The following is a 16,177-nucleotide window of genomic DNA, read 5'->3' on the forward strand; positions in this document are numbered from 1 at the left end:
CTGTTTTTGTCATTGTGGTTGGTACCTTGCAGCTGAAACCTGCGTGTGCACGAGCGCTGACCCGGATTTTCAACCTCTCGGACCAGGATAACAACCAGATCCTTAGTGATGATGAACTCAACTACTTCCAGGTAGGGCTGGCTGCAGAGCTGAGGTATTCCCCAGGCCCTTACAGAAAGCCGCTGGGGTCCCCTTTCTGTCCAATACAAGGCAGAAACGCTGCCCCTCTCCTGACACAGCCGTCCCGTTTGTATTCAGTACTTCTGCTGTTGCACAGCTAAAGCACCGCAGGGTGCATCTCGGAGCACATGGGGATCCACGGGTCTTCCATCTTCACTAAGCTGGGGCTGAGTTTGCTCTGCAGCGGGAAGAGCAGGAGGCTCTGGAGATGTTGAGAGTCGTACGTTATTGGGATGCTGAAGAAAGGGGGTTTGGTCAAGGTCTAAGGCAGTAATCTCTGAGCTGGGTGGATTTTCTCTCCTAGAAGCACCGTCTCCTTGCCAAGGGAGAGGGATGCTGGCAAGACAGAGGGTTGTGCTGTCTGTGTGCTCTGCTGACGATGACCTTCTTTCTCTTGGGAGGTAGAAGTCCTGTTTTGGAAACCCACTGGCTCCCCAGGCCCTGGAAGACGTGAAGATGGTTGTGTGGAAGAACACCACAGATGGGGTGCAGGACAACGGCCTGACGTTGAACGGTAACAGCACAAGGGCTCCACATCACTTCCCAGATGGAGGGACCCATCTACTTCAGCACATTGTAAGGGGCCCTGTCCTCGAGCTGAACCTCCCGTCTCTCGTTCCAAGCTTAATTAGTCCCTCTTGTCAAAGCAAGCCTGAGCCTGCTGTGGCTACTAGAGCTCTCTGTCCAAGCAGCCTGTTTTCCCAGGGAAAGCGTGGTCCCAAGGAGTGGATCCCTGAGGCTGAGTGCTCAGTTGGCCCCGCTGTGTCTGAGCCACCTGATCTCTCCTGCAGGCTTCCTCTTCCTCAACACACTCTTCATCCAGAGGGGCCGGCACGAGACCACTTGGACCATCCTTCGCCGCTTTGGGTACGACGACGAGCTGGAGCTGACGGATGACTATCTCTACCCACAGTGCGTATCCTGCCGTGGAGTGGGGCGGGCAGGGTGCGACATCCCCGTGGTGTGCAACTCGGGCTCCCCAGCACCTTTGCTGGCTCCTTTCTGTGCCCTGGAGTCTACCCCACTGCTCAGCTGAGGCTGAATCCCAACCCTTAGCTCATGGTCAGGTTCATGCTCCTCACCTTGCCCCGCGGGCAGGAGCTGACACACGGGGTTGGCGATGAATACAATGGTCCTTGGAGCTGCTGACAGTGCTGCTGGCTCTGATGTAGGCGGGCAAGGAGGTGGGGAATGAAGGCCTGTCCCTGACTTCCCTTGACATCAGCAAGGGGTTTTTGAAGGCTGTTCTGCCTCTTCCTGAGCTGAGGCAGAACGGCTCTGTCGGGAGCAGCGAGCTGTCAGCGTAGCCCTCCCGGCTGATTCTGCAGCTGCTGTCTCTTCTCTGCTCCCTGCCACCCCGGAGGTGTTGATCTGGCAGTAATGAAAGGGTTTGGCTTGTGAGCTGCCTCGTCCTCTCCCCAGACAGCAGGCTGCGCGGGGAGGCGACAGGGCCTGTGCTGGTGGAAAGCACCCCGGGGTAGTGCTGTGGCCTACTGAAGCCCTGGGCACGAGGCAGAGCAAGGGCTACATCGTCTCCCTGGCGGCTTGGGCAGCACGGATGTGTCGAGGAGAGGCCACTGTGCACCCTCGAGGGCTTCTCCCCAAAACAAGGGGGCTGTGTCAAGGAATAGCCAGGCCTGGAGACAACCACTGGCCTTGAGCAGGGAGGGAGCAGGGAGCTGTGTGCTCTGGGTGAGATCTGGCTTGGCTGAAGACCTGCTCGCATGCTGCCCTTCATTCAGGGGTTGAGGAGGCTCACTTGGGTCTCTTCCGACAGGTTCCGCCTTCCCCCTGGCTGCTCCACGGAGCTCAACCACTTGGGCTACCAGTTCCTGCAGCGGCTGTTTGAGAAGCACGACAAGGTGAGCAGCGCGTGGTGGAGCTGCCTGGGGAGGGGATGCTCTCTGCTAGGCCTGCACGTTTGGGCGTAGCTGCTCTCCTGTCTACCCCTCTGTTCCAGGGAGCAGACGTGGCACCAGTGAAGGGCTTTCCTCTGCCACAGCGCTCCATTCACAGCTTCTTGCCGAGGCTTTGGGAGCAGGAGGTGGTCACAGCGAGCTGTAGGTAGTCTGATGGCAGCAGCATGTCAAGGGCATGGGGTTATGGTCACTACCCTTGACCAAAGGGCAGCCAGTAAAGTTTGGGTCTTCAGGGGGTGGGGCTGAGTTAACATCAAACTGGCATAGCCCCTCGTAGCGCCTGGCTGCAGCATGCAGGGTGGCAGGGAAAGCGGACACAGCTGCTGGCCTGCAGCCACGGACCAAGCACAAGCATCTGCACAGCTGCCAGCCCTGTGGAGGGGGTGCCAGGCCGGAGAGAGGGAGAGGAAGGAACCGGTTTGTGCCATACTCTGGCTCTTTGGAGAGTGGGAGAAGGGGATGTACTGGATCTGCGTGCACCTGCTCGGGCTAGTTATTCGGATGTTGGCGTGCACCTGGGCTATGGCAGCTCTGTGGCCACAGCGAATTGCAGCACGGAGTCAATGCATGTCCCCGCGTGCCTGGACGCTGGCAGGTTCTCTGTGGCGTGGCCCTGTGGCACACCAGCCTGAAGGCGCTGCTGTGGCATGTGGTTAGCTGGTGGACAGTGGCCTGGCAGCCGCATGCAGACCTTGGGTTGGTTACCCTGCAGCATGGAAGGCCAGGCTGGGTCGATGCAGGCTGCTGCGGGGTGGCTGGCCCCAGGGAAGCTCAGGGCTGCACGCTGTGGATGGGTCCTGCCCGGTAGCAGGGCTGGCACCGGTTCCAGCTGCAGTCACGGAGCAGAACGGGCCTGTCTCTTGTGCAGTGATGGGAGTCCCTGGGGCACAGGCTCGCGCAGCTCTGGCCTTGCTTGCAATTGATTTCTGCCATTGAAAGCATCCCAGTGTCATTCTGCAGCAGCAAGCAGAGTGGCTTGTGTGCCAGGGACCCTCTCTGGACCCCGACAGTGCTTGGTGTGGCTGCAGAGAGCTGCTGGTGTGTGCATGGGCTGTGTCCTGCCTCAGCTGCTGACTCCCCTTTGTTTCGGCAGGACCAGGACGGAGCCCTCTCCCCCACGGAGCTGCAGAACTTCTTCAACGTCTTCCCCTGCGTGCCCTGGGGCCCCAAGCTCTACAACACGGTATGCACCACTGATAAAGGCCTGCTTTCCCTGCATGGATTCCTCTGCCAGTGGACGTAAGCTCAGTCCCTTTCCCCCACCTTTGGTCACATAGCTTAGCCCTTGCTGACCTTGTCGGCTTCCCGGTGTGCTCTGTCTCTCCAGGCTTGTGGCTTACCTGGATGTGCGGCACTGCCTGGAGTGCCTGGGCTACCTGGGCTACCCCATCCTCTCGGAGCAGGACTCCCAGACACAAGCCCTCACTGGTACGTCCATGCCCTCCCCTCCTGTCACAGCTCAGGTCCCTCCTCTCGCTCACCAAGCCTCTCTCCTGCCAGTGACCCGGGAGAAGAGGATTGACCTGGAGAAAGGCCAGACCCAGAGAAACGTCTTCCTCTGCAAGGTGCTGGGAGCCAGGGGCGCAGGCAAGTCCGCCTTCCTGCAGGCCTTCCTCGGCAGGAGCCTCGCGGTGAGTGGCTGCTCTCCTCTCCGGCCGTGCTGCGGCAGGGCGTCCCAGCGGAGCAGGAGGCAGAGCCGTGAGGCTGTTGCGTGACAGCACCTCCCTGCCCGTGGCCAGGCCCCAGCGTCCCGGCAAAGGGCTTCACACCCCGCTCCACGCCAGCGGTGCCGCTTGCTGTGGCTCTTGCATCCTTAATTTTGCCTAAGGCAGCGGGCCCACTCCCTCTGCTTGTCCCGAGGATCTGGAGGGGCTGTGCCTTTCCCAGGCAGCTGTATCTCCCCAAGGTGATGCCGGCTTTCCCTGCGTGTTACAAACGGCCCCCGTCTCGTGGCAGGCGCCGGCTGGCCTTCCAGTGGCTGTTACACCACGGGGTTCGGGCAGTGTGAAACGCTCTCCCTCCCCCACGCACTGCTCTTGCTCCCTGCTGTCTGAGACAGTGTTCTCATCCGTGGCAGGCCCAGAGGGAGAACCCAGGAGAGCCATCCCTCTACGCGATCAACACGGTGCAGGTCAACGGCCAGGAGAAGTACCTAATAGTAAGTCAGGGAGCAGAGGGAATCACTGCTGTGTCTGGCTCGCAGCAGGGCTGGGCTGCGTCCCCCCATATTGCTGCAGCGCCATCCCGGCACCCCTGGGCTGGGCTGTGGCTGTGGTCACGCTGGCACAGTCCACGTGCTGGTGTGAGAACCAGCCGATCCCCTTGAGACGGGGCTGTGCCACGCGTCCTTTCGCCTTCTGCCCCAGCTGTATGAGGTCAGCGCCGACACAAAGTTCGTGAAGCTGTCGGACGCAGCCTGCGATGTCGCCTGCTTCATCTACGACCTGAGCGACCCCAGATCCTTCAGCTACTGTGCCAGTATTTATAAGGTAACTGGCAGGGGCCCTGTGGGACTTCAGTGGCAGCCCCACATCTGCCAGGGGTTGGTCGCTTACCCCTCACTGTGACTTCTCTCTGACTCTGCAGCAACACTACATGGACAGCCAGATCCCCTGTGTCTTCGTGGCCTCCAAGACAGACCTGCCAGAAGCGAGTCAGCAGCCCGGGCTCTCCCCCGCCGAGTTCTGCTACAAGCATTGCCTCCCGCCACCCTTCCTTTTCTCCTGCCACGGCGAAGGCCCACCCGGCACCGCCATCTACACCAAGCTGGCCACCGCCGCTACCTTCCCGTTAGTATCCTTCCTGCGGAGGGGGCTCTCACCTGGGAGCAGAGCTTGGGGAGGGGGGCTGCGTCCGAACCCTGCCTCTGCCGCATTGCTTTTGGTTTCAGTTCTCGCTAGCTCTTGCTGTCATCTGCTCGTACAAGTAATTGAAACAAAAGGGCCGCTTCTTCCCCTGCTCGGAGAGGATGGAGGCTCTCTTGTGCCTTGTGTGTGTCTCTGGCAGTTTTATTAGATAGATCCTGCCACAGGAGTTTTTATTTTTGAAGCCTAAGATAAAAAGTGCTGAAGGGGAGTAGCCAGCCTAGTTTGCCAAGGCCCGCAGAGGGGGCAGCTATTTTCTTCTGATGAGGTGGATGAGACTGAAAAAGAGGTCAGTGAAGTGAGACCTCTGTTCACACAGCCTCCCTTTGGGAAGGAACTGCACCTGAAAGGGGCTGGGTAACGGGGTGGCGCGGCAGCCAGGCGGGTCACAGGCAGTGAGGGGGATCTGGGAAGGAGAACGTGTCTGCGTGTGGCCTCGCTCCGCTCGCGCGGCGGAGGGGGCTGAAAGCTGAGGGTCGGCGCAACGCCGGGGGCAGAGCCCTTCCAGGGAGAATGTGTGGGTGCGTTGGAAGACAGGATGGGATTACTAGTGAGTGGTTTTCCCTCTAGCTTCTTTTCAATAAACAACTTTATTTTTAGAGCTGACACTTTTTTTTCCCTCTCTGCAGTATTAAAATTTAAATATTCTTAATATATCTTAGGGTGAGTGGTATAAATAAATAACGGCGTAATGGAGGGCCAGGGATTGGCTGTTCTCCCCTGATTTAGTGGAGAATGAATAATGGATATGTCTTCCCTCTTCGGAGAGGAGCACATTGATGCAGGATAGCACGTGTTTAGGAAGGGAATGTGTACGCTTGGGCAGGACCGGGCCCCTTCCCTCGCTGCCCTTAGGTCAGTGTCACCGGCTGTGCCAGCGTCTCCGCCTGCATCCGCTTCTGGGCCTCTGTGCACTTGGAGTTGTAAAAGCAGCTTGACCTAGAAAGGAAGATACATACCTCCTTGCTCGTACTAATTATTTAGGTGTTGGTGTGCTATTTCCAGACCATGGGAGGGTAAAGCCACGTCTGTCCCACCAGCGGGGCGGGGAGCCATCATTTGGCTTGATGATGATGCCAGGCAGTGGGTGCTCTGCCTCACGGGGCCGGGGAGCCGCTCGCCGCTCTCTGCCTTCAGCTGGGCTGTATCCCCCAGCCTGGAGCTGCGCTGTGGTCGCTGTCCAGTCCCCCAGCGACACCCCAACCTCCCTGCTTGGAGGGGAAGCTTGGCCTTTGTACAGCTGTCTCTGTGCACCTCACTTACTGGCCTCTTCTCTCTTTCCTTGCAGCCACTTGAACGCCGTGGAGCTGGGAGCCGCATCCTTCTGGCTCCGGGTGGCTCTGGGGGCCGCGGTGACTGCTCTGGTAGGGTTCACGCTGTACCGTGTGCTAGCCAAGAACAAATGAGAGTCACTCTCCACCCCGTCCTCCCCGTGACACCAGCCTCCCCCTCCTGAATGACGCCCTGGTGAGGGGCCCTGCCTCACACTGGTCGCTGGTGGGAAATCCTCTTTTCCCACCAGCCTGGATTGCAGGACCAGTGAAACCGGACTTCCCAGCACCAGCAGGATAGATCCCCCAGCACCAGCCAGCCTAACCCTGCCGGCCTTTGCTGCCGCCTCCTCGCCCATGTGGCTCCTGCCCAGCCGCAGCAGCCAGGGCCAGGCAGCTCTGCCTGGGGGCTCCGCCTCACCGGCAGCTGGAGGATCACCCTCATCTTTTATTCTGTTAATTGTTTTTTTAACGTTCGTTTTTAAGCTCAAACACGAGTGTTTCAGTATCTGTTGGGCTGGGCACATCCCTTCCCCAGAGGGCTGTGCTGGTGCCCTCAATTCTGGGGGCAACACTCCCAGAGCCCCTGGGGCCTCCAGCAGCAGCAGAGCTGTTGAATGGGCTCACGGCTTCGGCCCCGGGGGCACACCTCCATCCCCAGGCCCTGTTTCCCTCTGCCAGCGCTGGGAAAGCAGCTGTGGAGGGCCAGGTGCTCACACCCCCCAAGCCCCTGTGTTTTGGGGTCACTCCTGGCCGTTGCTGGGATGCTGTGGCTGCAGCCCACAGCCCCGGGCTGCAAGGGGAGGGAGGGATACCTGGGACCTGTCCCAGGCCCCTTCTCTCTCTTGTTTCTGCACAAAAATACTCTTGAGTCCTGCAGCATGGCAGCCTCTCGGCCCATCTGCCCTCCTGCCCTGCCTGGCTGGGTGGCCCGTCCCCTCCCCACCCCTGCCCTGGCCACCAGTATTCATGGCCACCAGTATTTGCAGGGTCCCAGGAGCCCTGGCAAGCTCGGGAGGGCCACGAGGGCGTAGGGTGCTCGCTGCGCTCCCGAGGGCAGGCTGCAGCCCTTTCCTGGCAGTGCCATGGCTGAGTTGGTGCCACGCTGTGCCATACAGCCCTCGTCCTGCTGTCCTCTCCGTGGGGCCCTGGCCTCGCTGAGGCTGTCCCAGAGTGCGAGGCTCTGGGCGCTGCATCTCCTGGTACAACTGGAAGCTCTTTCCTCCCCTGTCCCCTGCCCTCACCTGAGCCGGCCTTAGCTGCCGGGCAGCTGCCATGACTTCAGCCCAGCGCAAATCCGGGGCCAGTCCCACGGCGTCGCTCTCTCCGAGTCCCAAAGAGCGAGGCCAGCCTGTGCTGACCTCCACACTCAGCTCACACCCGTCCCTGGGCTCCCGTCCTGCCTGGGGGGAGCCTGGGTCAGCTCCTGGCTCGGGGACACTAGCTCTTAGGCTTTTTGAGCACACTCAGGGTAGGTTTATTTGCAGGCAGCTGGTGGGGTAGCACCGAGGTACAGCTGGAGCTGCTTTTCTGTATGTTTTGTCTATTTAAACTTTTTATTGTGGCCTGGAGCCAGTGAGGGGGTTGAGATGTCGCCGGGCAGCAGCCAGTGTCTCTTACGGGGGCAGTCCCAGGGTGGTGCCCCCATCCTGCCGGTGCCCGGTCCCCAGCGCTGGCCGAACAGGGGGTCTCTGCCTGTGCCGGAGCTGTTCTGCCAGTCGGGCACCCGCTGCCATCACGCTCGCTGCTGGCCTGGGGTTCACGGCACCACGGGTGCCATGGTGTTTCCTTATCCCCTCTCCGTGCCCGAGCCCACTGCGCGTGGCTCTGCTAGCCAGGCCTGTGTCTGGTGGTCTGACCCTGCTCCCGGCACTGGTCCAGGTCTGGCAAAGCCATACTGTTTTAGGAGGTTTGTTCTCTACATGAAAATAAATTTTTACACACCTTCTGCTTGCACACCGTGTCCTGCGTCTCCTGGGGAGCAGGACCCCTCGCCCCTGCCAGGGCTGTGTGAAGCCTGGGGCCTCCCTTGGCTGCCGTGTGAGCGAGGAGACCCCAAGGACCTGGGCTGCCCACCCCGTTCGGGGGCAGTTACAGGGATTTTGGGCAAGAGCTGAAGCCCAGCTCTGTGGGACAAGGCTCGGGGCTGGCCCAGGGCTCCTCGATGCTTGGGGACATGGTTGCCTCTGCAACAAGTGTCAGCCAGCGGGGAGAGACGGGGAAGGAGGTGGTGGGTCCCCGTATCGCTCTGGCAGGATCTCCGGGGTGGAGGGAAGCAGGAGACTTGGCTGTCCCGGTGCCCCTGGGAGCCGTGGCTCTGCGTGCCCGTCCCCACGCAGCATTAGGGGCTCCCCGCTTCCCTGCAGCCGCCTTTCCCCCGCACGCCTGTAGCTCCCGGGGCTGCGCTGCCTCCCCTGCCTGCTCCCATTTCCCCGTGGCAGCTTTTCCCTCGGCTATTTCTGTCTCTGCAGGCTCAGCCGCGGGCGCTGGCCGCCGGGAACGCGGGCGCAGCTGGGGAAAAGGCTTTTCCAGGCCTCTGCTCTGAGGGTGGATGAGACCGGACGGCTCCCCCACGTGCGAGGGGTCCCTCTGGGCTGCGGGGGTGGAGAGGAGACCCTTCCCACCACGGCAAACCAGGGTGCCTGAGCGGGGACGAGGAGGGAGCACGGCCAGTGGCACCGTGCAGGGCGGAGGAGGCGATGCCAAGGTGGATGGGACGCACGGTGCTCCCTGGTGAGTCCAAAGCAGACTGGGCCCCGTGGGAGCAGCAGGCCCACGTGCCACGGCGCGTATTAATAGCGCTGGTGTGCCGGAGCTGTGCGCGCCGTGCCGGGGCAGGCGTGGGGCAGGGGGTGCACGTGGCAGGGCTGCGGGAGCTCACCCTTGGGCGCGCGCAGTCCCTGAGGAAGGAGCCTGGGCATTGCCCCGCTGCCTGGCGTCTCTGCCTGCCCCGTGTCAGCCGGCATCACCGCGGCATCGCCGGCCTGCGCAGCCCCCTGCCTGCTGCCTCAGCGGGGCTGAGCTGCAGCCCAGGGGAGCGGGGACGCTGCCGGGGCTGGGTGCTGGGGATGTGCCACCCTGCGGGACAGGGCGCATGGGGGTCCGGGGAAGCAGGCCTGGCCCGGGTGCGGCTGTGCGCGTCATGTGAAGGGTGCCAGTTCAAGGGTAGCCGGTGCCAGGCGGCCCTGCGTGCTCTGTGCCGGGGCGGGTGCCAGTGCTGGAGGCAGCGTGTGCCCCGTGCCAGGTGGAGCACCCGGGGGGACGCACCCGGACCTGTGCTGGCCTGTGGGTGCCAGGGTCAGGATGGAGACAAAGTTTGCAGGCACCTGTGCCAGATTCCGCAGGTACCTGCTGCTGGCATGCTGGTACCCATACTGGGATGCAGAAACCTGTACCAGTACGCAGGTACTGTGCTGGGATGCAGGTACCGTACAGGATGTGGGTACCTGTACTGGAATACATGTACCTGTACTGGGATGCAGGTAATGTAAATGGAATGTGGGTTCCAGTACCGGGGTGCAGATACTGTACTGGGATGTGGGTGCTCGTACTGGGATGCAGGTACCGTACCAGGAGGTGGCTACCAGTACGGGGACACAGGTATCCATATCAGGATGCAGGTACTGTACTGGGATGCGGGATGCAGGTACTGTACCAGGATTCAGGTCCCTGTACTGGGATGCGGGTACCATACTGGGATGCAGGTACCCGTAGCAGGGTGCAGGTCCCTGTAGTGAGATGCAGGTACCGTACCGGGATGCACGTATCCATACCGGGATGCAGGTACTGTAGCGGGACGCGGGTCCCCATACCGGGATGCAGGTACCGTAGTGGGGTGCAGGTACCGTACTGGGATGCAGGTACTGTACCGGGATGCTGGGCCCCGTACCGGGATGCGGGTCCCTGTACCGGGAGGCAGGCGCCCGTAGCAGGCTGCCGGTGCCCGCTGCCGGCTCCCTCCCCGCGCCGTGTCTCGGGGCCGGGGCCGCCGGCGGGGCGGGGCGGGGCGGGTCCCGGTTCCCCGCGCGCCGGGGGGGTGCGCTGCGCCGCGCGCTGCGGCGGGGGCGGCTCCGCTCGGCTCCGCTCCCGCCCCCGCCGCCGCCCCGCTGCCATCGGCGGCTCCCGGCGCCGCCGCTCGCAGCTCGCTCCCGGGCCCGCCGCAACGCGGGGCTGGCGGGGAGAGCCGCCCCCCCCGCCGCCCCCGCCGCCCGCGCCGCTCCCCTGCCCGGCTCGCCGGCCCCGGGCGCGGGGGAGCGGCGGAGCCCGCCGCCCGCCGGGTGCATGGACAGGAGCTCCCTGCTCCAGCTCATCCAGGAGCAGGTGAGAGCGGGGGGGAGGGGGGGGGCGGGCCGCCGGGCACCGGGCAGCGCTGCCGGGGGGCGGGCGGGCACCGGGCTCCGCTCCGGGGGCGGGGGGGTGCCGCCGCGCACCGGGCATCGCTCCCGGGGGGGACGCTCGCACGCACCGCGCACGGCTGCCGCGCAGCGGGCAGCGCTGCCCGCGGGTCTGGGCAGGCACCGGGCAGCGCTGCCCGCCCAGGGCGGCTACCGCGCCCGCTGCTCCCCCCGCCCCGCGCCGAGCGTCCCCCGGTGCCCGCCATCCCCGCCCCGGGGGACCCGGGCCTCCCTTGCGCCGCCGAGACCGCGCAACTCAGCTCACTTGTGGCCTCCTCCTCGCCCCAGCGCTCCCCGCTCCGCCTGCCCCGGGCCGGATCCTGCCGGGCGCACCCTCAAGGACGAGGGGTGCCGGGCAGCCAAGCCCCAGCGCCTGCGGCGGGGCCGAGTCCCAGCCCCGGGTGCAGGATGGGGCCCCCAGGCCCCGGGGCTGCCGCGGGGCTCGGCCGGCCCGGTGGGGCTGGCCTTGGCGGGGGGCTGCATCCAGCCCCGTGACCTGATTGCAGGATCAGGCCGTGGAGCATTAACGCTGCGTGGCGGTGGGCTCCGCGCCGCTGGCAGGATCAGGCCCCGGCGCGTTGCCGCCCCGCTGCACCCCGGCCCCGTCCCTGCCCGCCGCTCGGCCCCGAGCAGCTCCCCCGGCGCTCGGCCGCCTCGCCCCTCCGTCCCCACCCAGCCCGGGCCGAGCCGGCGGCTCTCCCCCGGGGTCGGGGAGGGAATTTATCGGGGGTCAGGAAGCCGAACGGTCCCCCCTGGCCCCCGGCCGGCTTCGTGACCTTGGCCGAGTCCCCCGGCCTCCCCGGCCCAGGAGCTGCCGTGCCGCCCCCCGCCTCACCCCGCCATCGGGCGCTGGGGCTCCGTGCGGCTCCGTGCGGCTCCGAGCCCTGCGGGGCCGAGCGGCGTCTTCCCCGGGCGAGGGCAGGACCTGGGAGAGCCCGGCAGGGCCGAGGGGCTGGGGGGGCTGGGGATCGGGACCCCCCGGGGGGGGCCGCGGGGGGCCAGTGGGGCTGGGGTGGGGCGGAGATGCACCCCCGAAGTGGAGAGGGGTTTCTGGCCGCTGCCGGGGCTCTCCGGGGGCCGGGGAGCCCGGGGTGCCCCGGCGCGTGGGGACAGCGCGTGCCGGGTCCCGGCGGGGCACGCGCACGTGGCGGCTGTGGGGTGCAGGGGACGGGCGGTACCGGGGTGCTCCCGCACCCCGATGGCTGGGACGGCTCCCGTGGGCTGGCGGCTGCTGCGAGGCTGCAAGCACTGCCCGCACCCCGCACCCCGCACCCGTGCCCACCTCGGGCAGGGACTCGAGGCGGCTGGACCCCCCTTGGAAAGCGGCTTTGGCTGTTCCCCGCCAGGGCCAGAGGGACGAGGTGCACGCCGGGGTGGGGGTACGATCCCATGCCCCAGCCCCCCCTCTCCTGCCTGTCCCACGAGGACGAGTTTCCTCTTCTGCATTTCATGCCCTGGCGCAGAAAGGAGCAAACCCAACACTATTTGCAGGGTAATTCTGCGGGGCGCGGGGTCCCGGCCACCCTTGGCAGGGCTCGAGCCGCGCTCCGGCCATCGGTGCCCTCTCGCCGTCTCCATCGTCCTCGTGCCATCCTGGGCTCCTCGTCTCCACGAGCGGGACCACGTCGGGTGCCCCATGGTGCTGGGTGCCCCATGGTGCTGGGTGCCCCGACGGTGCTGGGTGCCCCGACGGTGCGGGGTGCCTGGTGGGTTCAGGGTGCCCGGTCAGTGCCGGGAGCCCTGGGGACGGTGCGAGGTGCCCGGCACAGGGTGCCCGGCGTGGCAGAGCCCAGCGGCCGGCAGTGAGGGCACGCGGGAGGAGCGGGAGGAGGAGGAGGAGACTGGTGCCAGGGCTGCGCGTGTGTTTAGCTTCGTGGCTTCCTGGCTGGCAGGCTGCTGGCGGCGAGAAGTAACTGAGTGGGAGAGTGTTGGCTGTGCCGCGGGGAGACGGGGATGGGGGCACCCACACGGCACGGGGCACCCACGTGGCACGGGGCACCCACACGGTGCGGGGTACAGGGTGGGCGCAGGTTGTAGCCTCCCTCACAGAGGCAGGGGCTGGTGTCATGGAGTGCCACACGATGCCACCAGGCTCGAGGCCAGGGTGAGGGGCACCGGAAGGTCTCCCCGGCCGATCAGGGAGCCGCAGCCCCGGCATCCTGGTGACGCCCCGTGCCGTGCCCCACAGCTCGACCCCGAAAACACCGGCTTCATCGGGGTGGAGACATTCACCAGCCTCGTGCACAGCCATGAGCTGCCCCTGGACCCCGCCAAGCTGGACATGCTGGTGGCCCTGGCACAGGGCAACGACGAGGGGCAGGTCTGCTATCAGGAGCTGGTAGACCTGGTCAGTGCTGGGGGGCCACGGGGATGGGGGTGAGCGGCTGGGTGCCAGCCTGGGGTGGGCACTGGGCACCTCCGGGAGGGGGGCAGACACCGGTGGTCCCCAGGGGCTCCCCTGGCACGGGATGATGGCACGACCTTGGGGTGGCTTGTTTGGCCAGTCCCACCGGGGCGGTGGCGATGGGCAGGGGGTGGCCACAAGCCCACCGGCCCGAGCTGCCCGTGCGGCCCCCGTGGGCACGGCCTCTCTCCGCAGATCAGCAGCAAGCGCTCGAGCAGCTTCAAGCGCGCCATCGCCAACGGGCAGCGAGCCCTGCCCCGCGACGTGCTGCTGGACGAGACCGGCCTGGGCTTCTACAAGCGCTTCGTCCGCTACGTGGCCTATGAGATCCTGCCCTGCGAGATGGACCGGCGCTGGTACTTCTACCAGCACCGCACGTGTCCGCCCCCTGTCTTCATGGCAGCCGTCACCCTCACCCAGGTATGGGGCTGGCACCAAGGCTGAGCCTGGCCAGAGTGTCCTGGTGCCCATGGGGGGCACAGACCTGGGGTGGAGGGGATGGGTGACACCGGTTGTGATGTCCTGGTGCCAATATGGGGGGGCTCAGACGCAGGGCAGAGGCCGTAGGTGACCCTGGTTGTGATGTGCCGGTGGCTCTATGGGGTCTCAGACCTGGGGTGGAGGGGATGGGTGACCCTGGCTGTGATGTCCTGGTGACCATGGCAGGGGGCTCAGACCTGGGGCAGAGGTGCTGGGTGCCCCACATCCCAGCGCCCTGCCCCAGGCCAGACGGACGGGTGGGTGTCTCGGCAGTACCGGGGCTGATGGCCGTGGGGTTTGGCGCAGATCATCGTGTTCCTCTGCTACGGGGCCCGCCTGAACAAATGGGTGCTGCAGACCTACCACCCCGAGTACATGAAGAGCCCCCTGGTCTACCACCCCGGGCACCGGGCGCGCGCCTGGCGCTTCCTCACCTACATGTTCATGCACGTGGGGTAGGTGCCTGCCGGGGGGGGACACCGGGGACTGCGTGGGCTGAGCCACCGCGTGTCCCCTCCTGTGCCCGGGCAGGCTGGAGCAGCTGGGGTTCAACGCCCTCCTGCAGCTGATGATCGGGGTGCCCCTGGAGATGGTGCACGGCATCCTGCGCATCAGCTTCCTCTACCTGGCCGGCGTCCTGGCAGGTGGGTGCGTGCCCGGGGGGGCTGCCCCCGTCACCGGGCTGCTCCCCGCCTGGCTGGGGCTGCGGTCCCTGTCACCAGCCCTGGGGAGGGCACAGGGAGCTGCACCCCGGGTTTGAAGGGGATGCAGGGCTTGGCTCGCCGCCCGCTCTTGGCTGCTGGGTACCACCCTGCACCGGCGCAGGCGCTGCCAGCATCACTCGCCCCGGGGGGCTGGGGGGCAATGCAGCCCGTAATTAATGAATGTGGATGTAATTAATTAATGCTATGGAGGGCGAGGCCCCACGCTGAGCCCTGCCCATGCCCGCAGGCTCCCTCACTGTCTCCATCACGGACATGCGGGCCCCTCTGGTCGGGGGCTCGGGGGGTCTACGCGCTCTGCTCGGCCCACCTCGCTAACGTCGTCATGGTCAGCGCCGCCAGTGTCGGGGGCATTGGGGGTGTGGAGGGTGGGCGGCATGGGGTGATGGCGCGGGGACGCTGTGGGGTGGGTGCCATTGGGTGCCATTGTAGGGTGGGCAGCATGGTGTGATACTGGGTGGAGGATGCTGTGGGGTGGCATTGGGGGTGGGTGGCATTGGGGGTGGGTGCCGTTGTAGGGTGGGCAGCATGGTGTGACATTGGGGGGATGCTGGGGGGGCATCATGGACTGGGCACCATCGCGGGGGGGAGCACCTTGGGTGGCAGCATGGGGTGGGGGTGGGTGGGGAGGAGTGGGGACCTGGGGTGGGCTCTATGGGGAGAGGGCACAGCTCCCCTGGGGCACGCTGGGGACGTTCATCTGTCCCTCCGTCCGTCCGCAGAACTGGGCCGGGATGCGCTGCCCCTACAAGCTGCTGCGGATGGTGCTGGCGCTGGTGTGCAGTGAGTACCCGGCCGTGCGCCCCACCCGGGGGTGCCCATGGGGGGGTGTGGGGGGGGGACGGGGCGCTGAGCACCTCCCGGCCCTGTCTTACAGTGAGCTCGGAGGTGGGTCGCGCCGTCTGGCTCCGCTTCTCCCCCCCGCTGCCGGCCTCGGGCCCCCAGCCCAGCTTCATGGCCCACCTGGCCGGGGCCATCGTGGGCATCAGCATGGGGCTGACCATCCTGCGCAGCTACGAGGAGAGCCTGCAGGACCAGTGCGGCTGGTGGGTCCTGCTCCTCTCCTACGGCACCTTCCTCCTCTTCGCCGTCTTCTGGAACATCTTCGCCTACGACCTGCTGGGGGCACAGATCCCCCCCCCGCCATAACCCGCCCCCCCTCACCCCAGCCCTTTTTTTTCCTATCGCTGGCCAAGCCCGGTGGAGGGGGGGTCCCCGCGCGTGACATGGGGACAGGCCACCCCCCTGCCCGCCTGCCCCCTCGGTGCTAGCAAGCGCGCCGCCCCCCCATGGGCTGCGTCCCCCCTCCCCAAATGTACCCTGGCAACCCCCCGCTCTGCCCCCCCCCCAGGATGCTTCAGCCCTACCCCGGCATCGCCAACCCCTGGGGGCCTGCGGGTCGGGATGTGCCCCCTGGGAAGGAGCCAAGCAGGGGGACCCCACACTTGCTCCCGTACCCCCTTTCCGGGGTGGGGGCCGACTCGTTGTCCCCCCCCCCCAAGACCTGCACTTTCACATGAAGGACTGGTGCCAAAATAGGAGCGATTTATTTTTCTATGCCAAAATAAATATAAATAAAGGAGAGAGAATAATAATATGGGGAGAGCCCAGCAGGAAGGCGAATCAGCAGCTGAGACCGGCACAACTCGGTTCGGCAGTGCCCTCGGCGGCGCAGCCCCCCCTCCCCGCGCCCCGGCCCCCCGCTTTGCTGCCAGCCGCCCTCCCCGCGGCGGGGGGCTGGCCCCGGGATGGGGGCATGGGGGGGCCCCCGCTCCACCCCCCCCCCCCCCCGGACCTTTTTGGAGTATAAATAAATATTTTGCACACTGCCAGGGCCCGCGTCTCTCTGGGGGGGGCGATGGGGGTTTTGGGGGTGTGCGGGGGTGCCCCCCCATCCCTGCTGGGTTCCTGCTGATTCAGGGAGGACAGCGGGGCTGGCTGGC

General features: G+C 65.6%; 2 protein-coding genes across 3 annotated transcripts in view; both read left to right on the top strand.

The window, feature by feature from the left end:
- LOC140658877 (mitochondrial Rho GTPase 2) overlaps positions 1–8,182 on the top strand; it is a 45,174-nt gene extending 36,992 nt beyond the window's left edge. For both annotated transcript variants that reach the window (XM_072877867.1, XM_072877866.1), the window contains 11 exons: positions 33–131; positions 586–694; positions 972–1,092; positions 1,958–2,042; positions 3,193–3,338; positions 3,427–3,527; positions 3,600–3,730; positions 4,177–4,257; positions 4,466–4,588; positions 4,686–4,888; positions 6,252–8,182. In XM_072877867.1, coding sequence (XP_072733968.1) covers positions 33–131; positions 586–694; positions 972–1,092; positions 1,958–2,042; positions 3,193–3,338; positions 3,427–3,527; positions 3,600–3,730; positions 4,177–4,257; positions 4,466–4,588; positions 4,686–4,888; positions 6,252–6,369 — 1,317 coding nt within the window. In that variant the 3' untranslated portion in view covers positions 6,370–8,182. The remainder of the gene's footprint in view (positions 1–32; positions 132–585; positions 695–971; positions 1,093–1,957; positions 2,043–3,192; positions 3,339–3,426; positions 3,528–3,599; positions 3,731–4,176; positions 4,258–4,465; positions 4,589–4,685; positions 4,889–6,251) is intronic.
- A 2,222-nt stretch (positions 8,183–10,404) lies between these two features.
- On the top strand, positions 10,405–15,460 carry RHBDL1 (rhomboid like 1). Its single transcript, XM_072878156.1, is given in 9 exon segments — positions 10,405–10,554; positions 12,817–12,975; positions 13,228–13,452; positions 13,819–13,967; positions 14,044–14,156; positions 14,464–14,521; positions 14,523–14,562; positions 14,957–15,017; positions 15,112–15,460. Coding segments are annotated over 9 exon segments (1,116 nt in total). The 5' UTR covers positions 10,405–10,515; the 3' UTR covers positions 15,384–15,460.
- The last annotated feature ends 717 nt before the right edge of the window (positions 15,461–16,177 follow it).

The sequence above is a fragment of the Ciconia boyciana genome, chromosome 13 (genome assembly GCF_034638445.1).
Source record: "Ciconia boyciana chromosome 13, ASM3463844v1, whole genome shotgun sequence".
Lineage (NCBI taxonomy): Eukaryota > Metazoa > Chordata > Aves > Ciconiiformes > Ciconiidae > Ciconia > Ciconia boyciana.